The sequence below is a fragment of the Trichosurus vulpecula genome, chromosome 7 (genome assembly GCF_011100635.1).
Source record: "Trichosurus vulpecula isolate mTriVul1 chromosome 7, mTriVul1.pri, whole genome shotgun sequence".
NCBI classification, from domain to species: domain Eukaryota; kingdom Metazoa; phylum Chordata; class Mammalia; order Diprotodontia; family Phalangeridae; genus Trichosurus; species Trichosurus vulpecula.
In genome coordinates this window covers 225,822,818-225,835,521 of record NC_050579.1, presented here as the reverse complement: position 1 = coordinate 225,835,521, position 12,704 = coordinate 225,822,818, and the positions used below count along the sequence as shown (strand labels likewise).

The window sequence follows — 12,704 nt, the reverse complement described above, 5'->3', positions numbered from 1 at the left end:
TTATTTTGCACAGGGAAAAGAAGGTGAGGTAATAGATTAATAGAGTGTTTAAGGCTTCTTATGTGGATTTTAGTGACTGGATGATCTCTGTGTCTACAGACAGCAGTAGAAGGTGATATAGGTTTCAAACACATCAGAAAAACTTAATATGTTAGTAAGAAATGATAAATACTGTGAAAGGTCACTGAAGTACACTGTGGAATATCTCTTCTCAGCAGCCTTTAAATACCATCTGAGGTCAATACACCTATCTTGTATGAGGTCTGTCCTACCTGGAATATATTATTGCTAGTTGAAGGAAATTGACATATTTAGTTACATTTTAATAGTTTGGAAAGATAGTGGGTAAGATATCTTGCACTATAAATATGAATCAAAATGTTCTGTTTTAACACGAGTCAATACTTTCCTTCAACCAGGTGTGGCAGCTGATCGAATAGCAATTCAGTCCAATGGTCGCTATACAGACAATCTATCCCCTCAGAATTTGATCTCTTGCTGTGTCAGGAATCCGCATGGATGCAAAGGAGGAAGCATTGACAAAGCTTGGTGGTACCTGAGAAAACGTGGGTAAATAGCAGCCCAAAATGTATTTACAACCTTCTTATGGGAACTATTCAGAGTTAGAATTAACAATCAAATAATGTATTTGATTATTGGGTATAAATCTACAAAGATGGGGAACTTATTTAAACTCTATATCTATCCCATTGCCTAGAGCAATGGTGCACTTTTCATAGACATTGAATCATCATAGTTAGCTTTTACATAGCACTTTACTATTTGCAAAGCACATTGAGTATATTGTCACATCTAATCCTTACAATAACTCTATGTGGTGAGTACTGAAGACATCTCTCTACTGATAAATACAAATAAAAAGCTGAAGAGGAGAGGTTGAATGACTTGCCCATTGTCATATCAACACTTGGAACAATATTTAGACCCTGTTCTCTCCTAATTCCAAGTTTAGGGTATTTTCAAGTGCACCATGTTGTCTCAGTGGTAGAAAGACAGTGTAGGGAAATATTTATTGAATTTAACTGGATTGAATTAACATGATGAATGATTTATTATATGAAATTTTTTGTTATCCTTTGGTATCTATCAACATTTTGCTGTAACATAATCACAACATTTGAAGAATGCATTCATTCCTAGTCCAAGTCATGGTAATTCTTTTTTTTTACCTAAAGAAAGATTTTTAAGTGGCTTGAGGACTTAAGAGGACTGTAAGTATTCCTTATCTTTAAAAAGAAAATGCCACAAAAATTCTGGTCAGCTTCATTTAGGTATTTCAAAAGTTATTGGACTAGTTAAGTAAATTCCATTTGGACATGCCTTAAAAAATACTGTTTTTTGTGATAACCCACACATGTTGATTGCATATCATCATACTAATAAGCTTCTGTAGACTTATAAAATAGAAAACCATTAGTCAGTCAAAGACATTTATTATGCACGTACTATATGCCAGGAACCCTGCTAAGGCAAAAAATGAAAATTAAGTAAACTTCAGGGAAGATGACATGTACATACATGAGAATCCACAGAAAATAGACATTAGTTGAGGGAACGAGGGTCATAGAATTTGTGGACATCAGGAATGTCTTTGTTTAGAGAGTAGTATTTGAGCTAAGTCTCTAAGGAAGTGAAGGATTCTATGAGGCTGAGGTGAAAAGGGAAGACAAGGCCAGTGGAAAAGGACAGAGAGCAATAGGAGATGGAGTACAATGTGTGAGGAACCCTAAGAAAGTTCCTTGATAGACAGAAAATGAGTAAAGCATTTCTGAGAGAAGATATAAGAGATGAAGAGTGATGATTCCTTGGCTGGAAGATTGTCATTGGAATGCTAATATAAACTACACTCAAGTGCTACCTTGCGTGTCTTTTCTTATTCTCTCAGTTGTTCTGCTTTCCTTAGCTCTCAAATCAATTTGCATTTCCTTTTTATATACTTAGTATGTGAGACTTCCCCTTTTGTAAAGGAGTACTTTGGTTACTGAATACATAGAAAAAAATAACTTTTGTGCACAAAAAATACCCAGAGAAAATGCACATGTAAACAAATACAGTTTTTCTGCTAAAATTTGGGGAGATACAGTATGTTAGAAGGACCAGATAGAGAACTGCCCCTCAAACAAATGGACTGGGAGGACTCATTAAAGATCAGAGAAATAATTGAGGCTTCAGGGCATTGTGGACCTGTGGGTCATTTTCATTTGGCTGTTTTTAGAATTTGAAAGGTTAAAATTAACAAAAGTGGTAAATGAAATAATTATGTGGAGCTTGTGGGAAGATTAAATTAGAACCAATGTGTTCCTAAATGCCAGAAATGGGAATTTCACCAGGAGGGTCTGATTTTGCACAAGGCACTGAGAATAGTGGAAAAGGCAATTGTGATGAAACTTACTAAAGAAGGCAGTGGGAAAGTCTGCTAATATGAAGGTTTCCACTGTTGGGAAGCTGCTTGTAGGTTGGAGAATGGTTGGAAGCTCATCCTAAGAGAACTGAACTCTTTTTCAGTGATAGCTACTGCCCTCAAAACGCTATCTATAGCTTGAGAGAGGGTTTTTTTTTTGCTTTCTGCTAACACATCTGGTTTGATAGGGAGACATGGGAGGGGAAAGTGAGTTGTTACTGCTTCTTGGCTGTAAGAAGAGATTTGGATCTGATTGGACAGTACAGAATTTGGCTGAGTGAAGATCTAGCTGGACATCTAGTCCAATCCAACTATTTTACAAATGAGGAAACTGAGGCCCAAGGAATTTATGCTACTTACTCCAAGTTACACACCATAGCATCAGACTATAAACAAGTGCTGGACACATAAACAGGTCCAAGAATCAATCAATTAATCAGTATGTAAACATTTATTAATTGTTACTAAGTGCTAATCTGAGGGGGAAAAAAGCAAAAGCAAAAATAGTTCTTCTCCTCAAGAAGCTTCCATTTTAATGAAGGATACAACCTCCTGTCCAGATATTATACGTATTTACACACAAACACATATTTGTGTGTGTGTGTATATATGTATATATATATATATATATATATACATATATATATGCATTCACACATACAAATAGACATGCACACACACACACATACATACATACATACACAAAGCATTCTGTAGAAAGTAGACTGTGAGCTGAATCAAAAGGAAGCCAAGGATTCTGAGGGATCAAGATGAGAAGTGAGAGCAATGAAGGGATGGGGAAAATTCTGTACAAAGGCACAAATTCTACATTTTTATTGTGTCATTAAATACAAATATCTAGTCCAGATACCTCAATTTCTTCCTTGCAAGTGTACCTGACCTTAATATTTTGAAATACAAGGATTTGTGACTGTTCTTATGTTTATAAAACAATGTGTATATATTTCACTGGCTTCTATTCAGAGAAGAATTATTAGTTTTTTTCAAAATTACCTTTATATATTTTGTTAAATATTTTCCAATTACTTATAAAATTATTTATAACAATTTTTAAAAATTTGTTTGCACATTCTGTCCCTCCTGGCCTTCCTACCTCCTTGAGAAGGCAAACAATTTGATTTCAGTTATACATATAAGTTCATGCAAAGCATATTTCCATATTATGGTATAAAAGAAAACAAAACAGAAAAATTAAAACTATTTTTTTTAAAAAAAAACATACTTCAGTCTGCATTCATAGTTAGTTCATCAGGTCTATCTCTCGAGGTAGATAGCATTTTTCATCATGAGTCCTTGGGAATTGTCTTGGATCATTGGCTTGATCAGAGTAGCTAAGTTCTTCACGGTTGATGATCCTTGCAATACTACTGTGAATGTGTACAATGTTCTCCTGGATCTGCTCACTTTACTTTGCATTAGTTCATAGAAGTTATTCCAGCTTATATCCTTTGATCATGTATTACTGGGGAATGTCTCTCATATTTGTAAATTTGGCACACATCTTTTTATATTTGACAAATCAGGTCTTTATAAGAGAAATTTGCTGTAAAAACTCTCAGTTTCCTGCTTTCCTTCTAATCTTGGCTGCATTAGTTTTGTCTCTGAAAAAGATTTTTGATTTCATGTAATCATAATTTCCCCTTTTTATTTCCCATAATCCTTTCTATCTCTTGTACATTTCCCTATGGTCCCCTAATTTTTTTGTGATATCACCTGTTATGTCTAAATTATTTACTCATTTTGACCCTATCTTGGTATACAGTGTGAGGTGTTGGTCTTACATTCTGCCAAACTGCTTTCTAGTCTTCCCAGTAATTTTTATCAAATTTTATCAAATTTTTATCAAATCTATTCCACTGATCCACTATTGTATTTCTTAGGCAGCACCATATTGTTTTGATGATTACTGCTTTGCCATATACTTTAAAATCTGATACGCTAGGCTGCCTTGCTTAATATATTCCTCATTGATTCCTTGGATACTCTTGGCCTTTTATACTTCCAGATCAATTTTGTTACTACTTTTTCTAGCTCTGTAAAATATTTTTTTGGGCAATTTGATTCATAAGGTACTGAATAAATAATTTTAGGCAAAATTGTCATTTTATTACAGTGACTTGACCTACCTGTGTGAAATTAACATTTCTCCAGTTTTTTAGACCCACATTTTCTGAAAAGTTTTTTGTAATTGCATTCATACAATCCCTGGGTTTATCCTAGAGGTAGAGTCCCATATATTTTATTTTGTCTATAGTTATTTTGAAGGTAATTTCTCCATCTATCTGTTCCTGCTGGATTTTGTTGCTAATGTGTAGAAATGTTCAAAATTTATGCATATTTATTTCATATCTTTCAACTTTGCTGAAGTTATTAATTATTTCAACTAGGTATTTTAGTTGATTCTCTAGTATTCTCTACATTTACTATCATATCATTGAAAAAGAATGATAGTTTTGTTTCCTTATTGTCTATTTTCTTTTTTTAAAATCTTTTTGTCTTATCAATATAGCTAGTAAAATATTTTTAGTACGCAGACACACATATAATAGTATTTCTAACACAATATCGAATAGTAGTGATAATAAGGGACATCCTTACTTTACTCCGGATCTTATTGGGAAAGCTGCAGTTGTATTCTTGTTAAAGATGATGCTTCCTCTTGGTTTTAGGCACATACTATATATAAGTGTAAGGACCAAGCTTGATGCCAAAGAAGAACTACAAAAATTAATCTCTTTTCCAAGATGGAGGACTATGGCAGTGTAACCAAAAAAAATATTGTCAAACTTGATGGATTTTATGGTTAATTTTGCTGAATCCTTTCCTCCCACCCCTCTTTTTTCCCTTTCTTATAAGGAATGAATCTAGATAAACCATTGGTTAAATCGATTTTAAAAAGAAAGAAGAAAAACAAATTACTAGCATCAAAAATAAGAAGGTGAATACACTACATATGAAAATGAAATTAAAGCAATTATTAGCAACTAGTTTGCCAAAATGTATACCAATTTGACAATCTGACTGAAATGGACATATATATATATATATATATTTAAATAAATAGATAGATAAATTAATGAATGAATGAACTCCACAGATTAACAGAAAAGTAAATAGAATACTTAAATAACTCTATCTTAGAAAAAGAAATTGAACAGATCATTAATGAGCTCCCTAAGAAAAAATCCTCAGGACCAGATGGACTCACAAGTGAATTTTACCAAATATTTAAGAAACAATTAATTCCAATACTATATAAACTATTTGAAAAAAATAAGTCCTACCTAATTCCTTTCATGATACAAATATGGTTTAAATACCTAAATCAGGAAGAGTACATTTATTTTTCTCTGTTTTGGGTCTTTCTGGTTTAGGTATCAAGCACCATATTGGTGTCATAAAGTTTTTATCTGATTCTTTATGTCTTATGGTAAAACAGAAAAAGGAAATTATAGACCAATTTACTTAATGAATATAAATGAGAAAATTTTAAATAAAATAATAGCAAGGAGATTACAGCAATATATCACAAATTGAAAACTATATCAGATACACTACTTTTATCATAAAATTCACTTAGTTATAGGATGTTACCAGCTCTGATTGCTACTGAATCACAAATATTATTTCTCTCTTAGGACAAAGGAGGAGAGAAATAATAAGTCAGGGAAAAAGTGAATGTATATTGTTGTGAGATGCAAGGAACTAAGATTAAATAAATTTATTCTGTGCAAGAGAGAGGAGCAAGGAGTAAGTTAAGTTATATGATTTCCTGTGAAATTTCCTCTTGGATGGAATCTTGAAAGTAATCCCAAAGATTATGACATCTTATGTGAGAAACTGAAGGTGATGAGGACACAGATGGTGTTTTCAGCTGCCCATGAAGGCAAGGGATGCAGAAGAGAAAAGTTGATTTGGGAAACTCATAGCTGGCTAAGAAGATAATATTTGAGAATGTGATTTGGATTTCTTGGTCAGAGCTTAAAATATAGGAATCACAGGTTTCCAGCCAGAGTTGGAACATACCTAACAAAGGCTGGTAAGCATATATTTGCCTGGTGTTATGCAAGTCCAATCCAAAGCCAAACTAAAAAGTTTGAGAGGAGAAAACTGCCTATGTAAACCTACGCAGTAAACTAGAGAGTAGCTGCAATGAATAAAAGAACCAGTTTCAAGATTCTAACAAGTTTACTAGATGCAAAAATCAAGAAAGTTAAGCAGTGATAAACTTCATGACCGCAAATATCTATACACAAATGTCTAAAGTTTAGGAATTAGCATTGTAAAGGACACAGTCAAGTCTGACCTCCCTTAGTACTGTGGAGGTTTGGTGGAAGAGTCTTCTGACCAGAATGGTTTTGTATGGCTATACAGTGGTTTTGTTTTTTTAAATAATACAGGGAAAGGGGTAAGGGGCTAGCATTCATTTGGGCTATGATCAATGAAAGGAGAAACAGGAATGATTTTGCCATTGTAGTCTACTATGGACCACCTGAACAGAAAGAAGAAATAGATGAGGAATTCAGAAAGCATATGGCAAGGCTAGCACAGAGACATGATATTGTCATGATGGGGAACTTTAATTATCCAGACACTGACTGGAATTCTCTCTAGTAAAAGCAGAACAGATAATGACTTAATGTCATCTTTTAATGATAATTTCATCTCTCAAGAGGGGGAGAAAAAATGTGAGATGATGTTCTTCTGGATTTCATTCTCCATAACAGCAAACAACTGATCCCTGAGAGTAGAAATAGGAATATTTATCACATAAAGGAGAGAAATATTGGGAAAAATTTGGAAAAGTAGACTCTAGAAAATTAAGGAGAAGGATAGATATGTTCTCAAAGACTAATATACAGGGGAAAGCAATCCAAGAGAGAAAGGAAACTCTTAAGAATGAAATTCTGAAGACACTAAAGAAAAAATCCATTAAGGGAAAAAAATGGAAATTGTTCAGAGACCAATGCAGATTCTCAGATAGCCAACTTAGATGAAAAACAAAAGATAATGAATAGTAGTAGATGGAAGCAAGGTAAGGTGACAGGGAAGGAAAAGAAAAGCATTATTTCATCCTATAAAAATAATATCAGATGTGTCAAAACTCAGAATAAATAGAGGCTGCCAAGAAAAACTAAGGACAAAAAGTTGCTTTTTTGTTGTTGTTGTCAATGATTTAGCTATATTGGGGAAAAAGAAGAGGATCCAAGGAGAGAAAAGACCCCTTTTCAAAGTGAATGGAGCAAAGATAACTGACAACAGAGAGAAAGTAGAGCTGCTTACTTTTATTTTACTTTTCTTTTTGCCAGAGAGAATCTTAAGACTAGAGGATAGATATTCAGTCATTTTTCAGTCATATCTGAGTCTTCATGAACCCACTTGAGGTTTTCTTGGCAAAGATCTTAGAGGGGTTTGCCATTTCCTTCGGCAGCTCATTTTACAGATGAGGAAAGTGAGGCAAATACAGTGAAGTCTCTGGACCACACAGCTAATAAGTGTCTGATGCCAGATTTGAACTCAGAAAGATGAGTCTTCTTGACTCCAGGCTCTGCACTCTATCCACTGCAACAGCTTGCTGTCCAGATACTAGAGAAAAAAGAGTGAAAAGAGACTAGAAGGAAATCCATACCTTTTTTGAATAAAGAAATAGTAAAATAATACCTAGCTTCCTTTGAAAAATTCAGATCACTTGGCCCAGGTAAACTACAACTTCAGGTTGTGGTTGATATGATTTCTGACCCACTGCTCATATGTGAAAGATCCTGGAGAAAGGGAGAGAGAAATTATGATTAGAGAAGGGCAAAGGTTTTTATTTTCACCTACACACAAAAAGGCAAGAAATTAGAGCCTGAAACGTCTGTGCCAATAAGCTTGATTTAAGTTTCTGGCCACATTTTAGAAAAGACTATTGTAGAGATGGTTAGAGATCATTCGAAAAAAGGAAGTTTTGGTTGTAATAAGAAAGCATGGCATCATCAAGAATAAGTCATGACTGAATAAATTTATTCTTTTTTGTGACTAGGTTACTCAACCATTAGATCAGGGGAATGGCATAATATAGTTTTACCAGACAATAGTACGGTACAAGCATTTATTAAGTTCCTACTTTGTGCTAGGCACTGTGTTAACTGCTTTACAAATATTATCTCATTTCTTTTCAGCAATCCTGGGAGATAGGGGCTGTTTTTATCCCTATTTTACAGTTAAGGAAACTAAGACAAACAGAGGTTAAGTGACTTTCCCTGGGCCATATAGCTAGTCTGAAGTCATATTTAAACTTAGGTCTTCCTGACTCCAGGCCTAAAACTCTGTCTACTGCATCACCAAGTTACCTAGTAAATCATTTGATAAAGTATGTCATGCTGTTTTTGTGGAACAGAAGGAGACATGTGAACCAGATACAGTTATAATTGGTTTTAGGACTCTCCTCAAAGAGTAATGATTAAATGGCTCCATTTCATCTTGGAAGAAAGTCTCCATTAGCATACATAGTCTTTCCTTACTATTTAACATTTTTATTGTTGACTTGGAGAAAAACATAGATGACTTAACTTATCAAATTTTCACTTGACACAAACCTGGTGTAATAGCATCCCCACTCAGAATGGCTGCTAACACAGGTTCTTTGATCTGCTTTTCTAAAGGAAAGCAACTTTAAAGGGATCAACAATCTTACTTTAATCAAACATATATATCATTCACTTAGTTCGGGGGAAAGGCCAGCACCATGTAGAGACAACAGAAACAGAATACAAACAGAAATTACAAGCAGAGAAAATAGCACAGATCATCAGACAAGGCTTCTAACTCTCTGAGAAATTAGCATAGATCAAGACATACCCAACTATCTGACCACAGTCATACATACAGTTACCAAAGAGAGAAGCACCAACATCTGGGTTTTCAAAGCCGGGGGCTGGGAGCCTTCTTAACAGCTACCTAGAGTCTCCTCTGGCAAAATCACATGAACATTCTTCCAATGAGAGAGCCCCCAAAGCAAAATGCTAACCTCAGAGTATATACACACTTCTCAGAGCCAGAGGGCATCACAACCCTCATGACCCAGTGCCTAATTAGAAATTAGCAAAAGGTGGGAGCCTTCCTACAAACAAGCCTCCCCTAATCAAGCTTCCCTTAATGGGATCCATGTGGGGCCTATTAATAGACAGGGAAGATCTTCAAATCCCATTAACATTACACCTGGGAAAGATAACTGACATAAATGTTCAAGTCCATATAACAAAAAAAAATCTTGATAGACTTGGATGTTTTGCAGCATCTGATAAAATAATTTTAATTATTTTTAATTATAGTCATACACTCAGTCATTTTAATTATAGTCAGAAAAATGACTTCAGAAGTATAAGAGAGGAAGGCATAGTTAGATAGCAGTTTGAAAAAAACAGTTTAGGGGTTATAGATAGTAGACTACAACTTCAATGGGAAGCAAAAAAGCTAATATTTTCTCAGGTTGAATTAAGAAGAATAAGGAGATGACAGTCCTGTTGCACTCTATTCTGGTCACAATCCATCTAGAGTATTGTGTTCAGCTCTTCATGTCAACTTTTAGAAATGACATTAATGAGCTGGATAGGGGTTACAGTTCAGCAACTAGGATGACAAAAGACCTTATGAATCCATGATATGTGGGAATTAGTTGAAGAACTTGAGGAAGTCTAGCAAAGAGATGACTCAGAGATAACATGATAGTTATTTTAAAGTATTGGAATGATTAACTTTATTTTTTCAACCTCAGCAAGCAGACCAAGGAGTGCCGGCTGGAAGTCACAAAATGGCAGATTTAGACTTGATGTCAGGAAGAAAAAAAAACACCCAAAACTTCTTAACTGACCTGTCCAAAAGTGGAATGAGTTGCCTCTAGAGGTTGTCACTTCCTCCTCATTAAAGATTGTCAAGTAGAGTATGGATGACCACTTGCTGAGTATCCTCTTCTCTTGTTTATTTATAAAGTCAATAACCACTAAGGTCCCTTATAACTCTAAAATTCTCTGATTCTTTTCCTAATAATGTCCTTTCATCCCTGTTTTCTTTTTTGTTTTCTTTTTGAATCTCTCTTACCTAGCACAAAGCCTGCTTTTCAACATTTTGACTGCCCCTCATGATACGGGGATGGCTCATCGGTGTCCTGTTGTCTGGATTCCAGTTTTCCTTTACTATCCCTTTCTTTCCCCTCCAGGTCCCTCTCTTTGCTCCTCTCCTTTTTCCTTACCTTCACTTCCTCCTCTCCCCTCTCCTCCTTCCCTCCATTTACTCATCTTTCCTTCCCCTTCCTCTTCCTCTTTTTCTTTCTTCCTTTCCTCTTCCCCAGCCAACTACTATTTCTTTTATTCTTCTTTCCCCCTCATTTTTACCCCTCCTTCTACATTTATGTCATCTTTCAAGGAATACTGAAGCAAATGTTTATCAAGTACCTACTATGTGCCAGGCACTATGCTAAGTGCTTTACAAATATTATCTCACAATAGCCAACAACCCTGGGAAGCAGATGCTGTTATTATCTCTCTTTTTATACTTCTAAAAATAGAGACAGACCTAGGGGAAATGACTTGCTCAGGGTCACACAGATAGTAAAGGTCCAAGGCCAGTCTTCAAAATTCTAGGCCTGGTACTCTATTCATTGTGCCACCTAGTTGCCTTTTACAGATGTTGCCTTGGTCTTGCCTAAGCATAACATAGGGAAACACTGAGTTCCTCCTATGGAGAAACTCAGAGCAAAAGAAGTTGTAGACTTCTTTCTACTTTCACCTTTCAGATTCCTTAGCTACGTTAACCCTAAGTATGTACAGTGCAAAGAGCCTTGCCACTGGACTGGGTTCAAATACTGTTTCTGATGGTGACCATGTCCATTGTCTTAGAAAAATTGCATAAACTTCCAGGACTCAATTTCTTCAACTTCAAGATGAGGGCATTATATCAAATAACCTTTAAGGTGCCTTCTAGCTCTAAATCTCTGATTCTTCAGGTCTACCAGCACAGTATGGCAGATTAAAATCTAACTAATGTATCTACTTATTTAAAAAAACCAGATATCTACTTTATCAACAGAATGAGAAGCCTTGTGTTCATTTCTGTTTTGGGTAATGCTAATGTGACAAAAGTTGGATGCTCTTCTCCCTAGGCACATGCACGGTCAAGTGTTTCCTGTTTCTAACTTCATGGATAATCTGCTAAACAGCTACAGTGTTCAATTTGGAAGGAGCAAGGACTTGTTTTTAAATGATGTAGGCAAAGCTCACAGGTGGCAGTATTTGAAGTCTTTTCATCTTTCCCTGAAGACTATGAGTCAGCTGATGACTAACCTGGCCTGTATGTTCTATGTGGAGGGGTAGGTGTGTGGGGAGACATTTTCAGAGATGGCAGTAAGTCTCTGTGCCTTCTTATTTTATTTTTAAAAATTGCATCATCTATGTCCTATTGGTACTGAGGCCATCAGTGCCATATGAGTTTCTATATGACTTTCTGCATTAGCAGGGGTCATGACGGTGTTGCTATTACGTTGTCATTGTCGTTCTAGAGTCATTTGAGTTGTGTCCAACTCTTTGGGGTTTTCTTGGCAATGATGCTGAAGTGGTTTGTCATTTCCTTCCTCACTCCAGGCTTGGTACTCTATCTATTGTGCCACCTAACTGCCTATGTCCTATGGTAAAAGGGAAAGTGCTTGCCTGAGTTGTTACCACCTGCTAACTCTCAAGTTTCAATAAAAAACAATTAAGGAAAACTTTTTTTTGGAACTCCTGGACATCATTTGTTCTTTTGGGTTCAAATTCTCCCCTATTCTGTTTGGTCATTTTTTATTTCCAAGAGACTCTGATTTAGACAATTCATAGCAAGCAGTTTGACAGTACAATTAATAGAATGTTTGACTTGGGAGTCAGGAAGTACTGAATTCAAATCCAGCCTAAGATACTTCCTAGCTGTGTGACCCTTCACAAGTCACTTAAGTTTTGTTGTCCTCACTTTCCTCATCTGTAAAATGGAGATATAGTAGATTCTGTCCCCCAGGGTTACTGTGACCATCAAATGAGATAATATTTATAAGGTGCTTTTCAAGCTTTAAAACATTATATGAATGTTTGCTATTGTTAAAATAGTTTATCACCATTTTATTATCATTATTTAGATTATCTGTAACTAGAGCCATACTCCAAATTCATTCTGTTTGCTCTCTCCTTAGTCTCTGGACAGAATATTATAGAGAAGTCAAGATCACTTCTTTGAATTTTGGGTAATATCTGACTTT

The 12,704-nt window shown here is 35.3% G+C and overlaps 1 protein-coding gene across 1 annotated transcript in view; it reads left to right on the top strand.

Moving 5' to 3' along the window:
* TINAG (tubulointerstitial nephritis antigen) overlaps positions 1-12,704 on the top strand; it is a 202,887-nt gene that overhangs the window by 78,668 nt on the left and 111,515 nt on the right. The window contains exon 6 of the mRNA XM_036769096.1: positions 420-570. Coding sequence (XP_036624991.1) covers positions 420-570 — 151 coding nt within the window. The remainder of the gene's footprint in view (positions 1-419; positions 571-12,704) is intronic.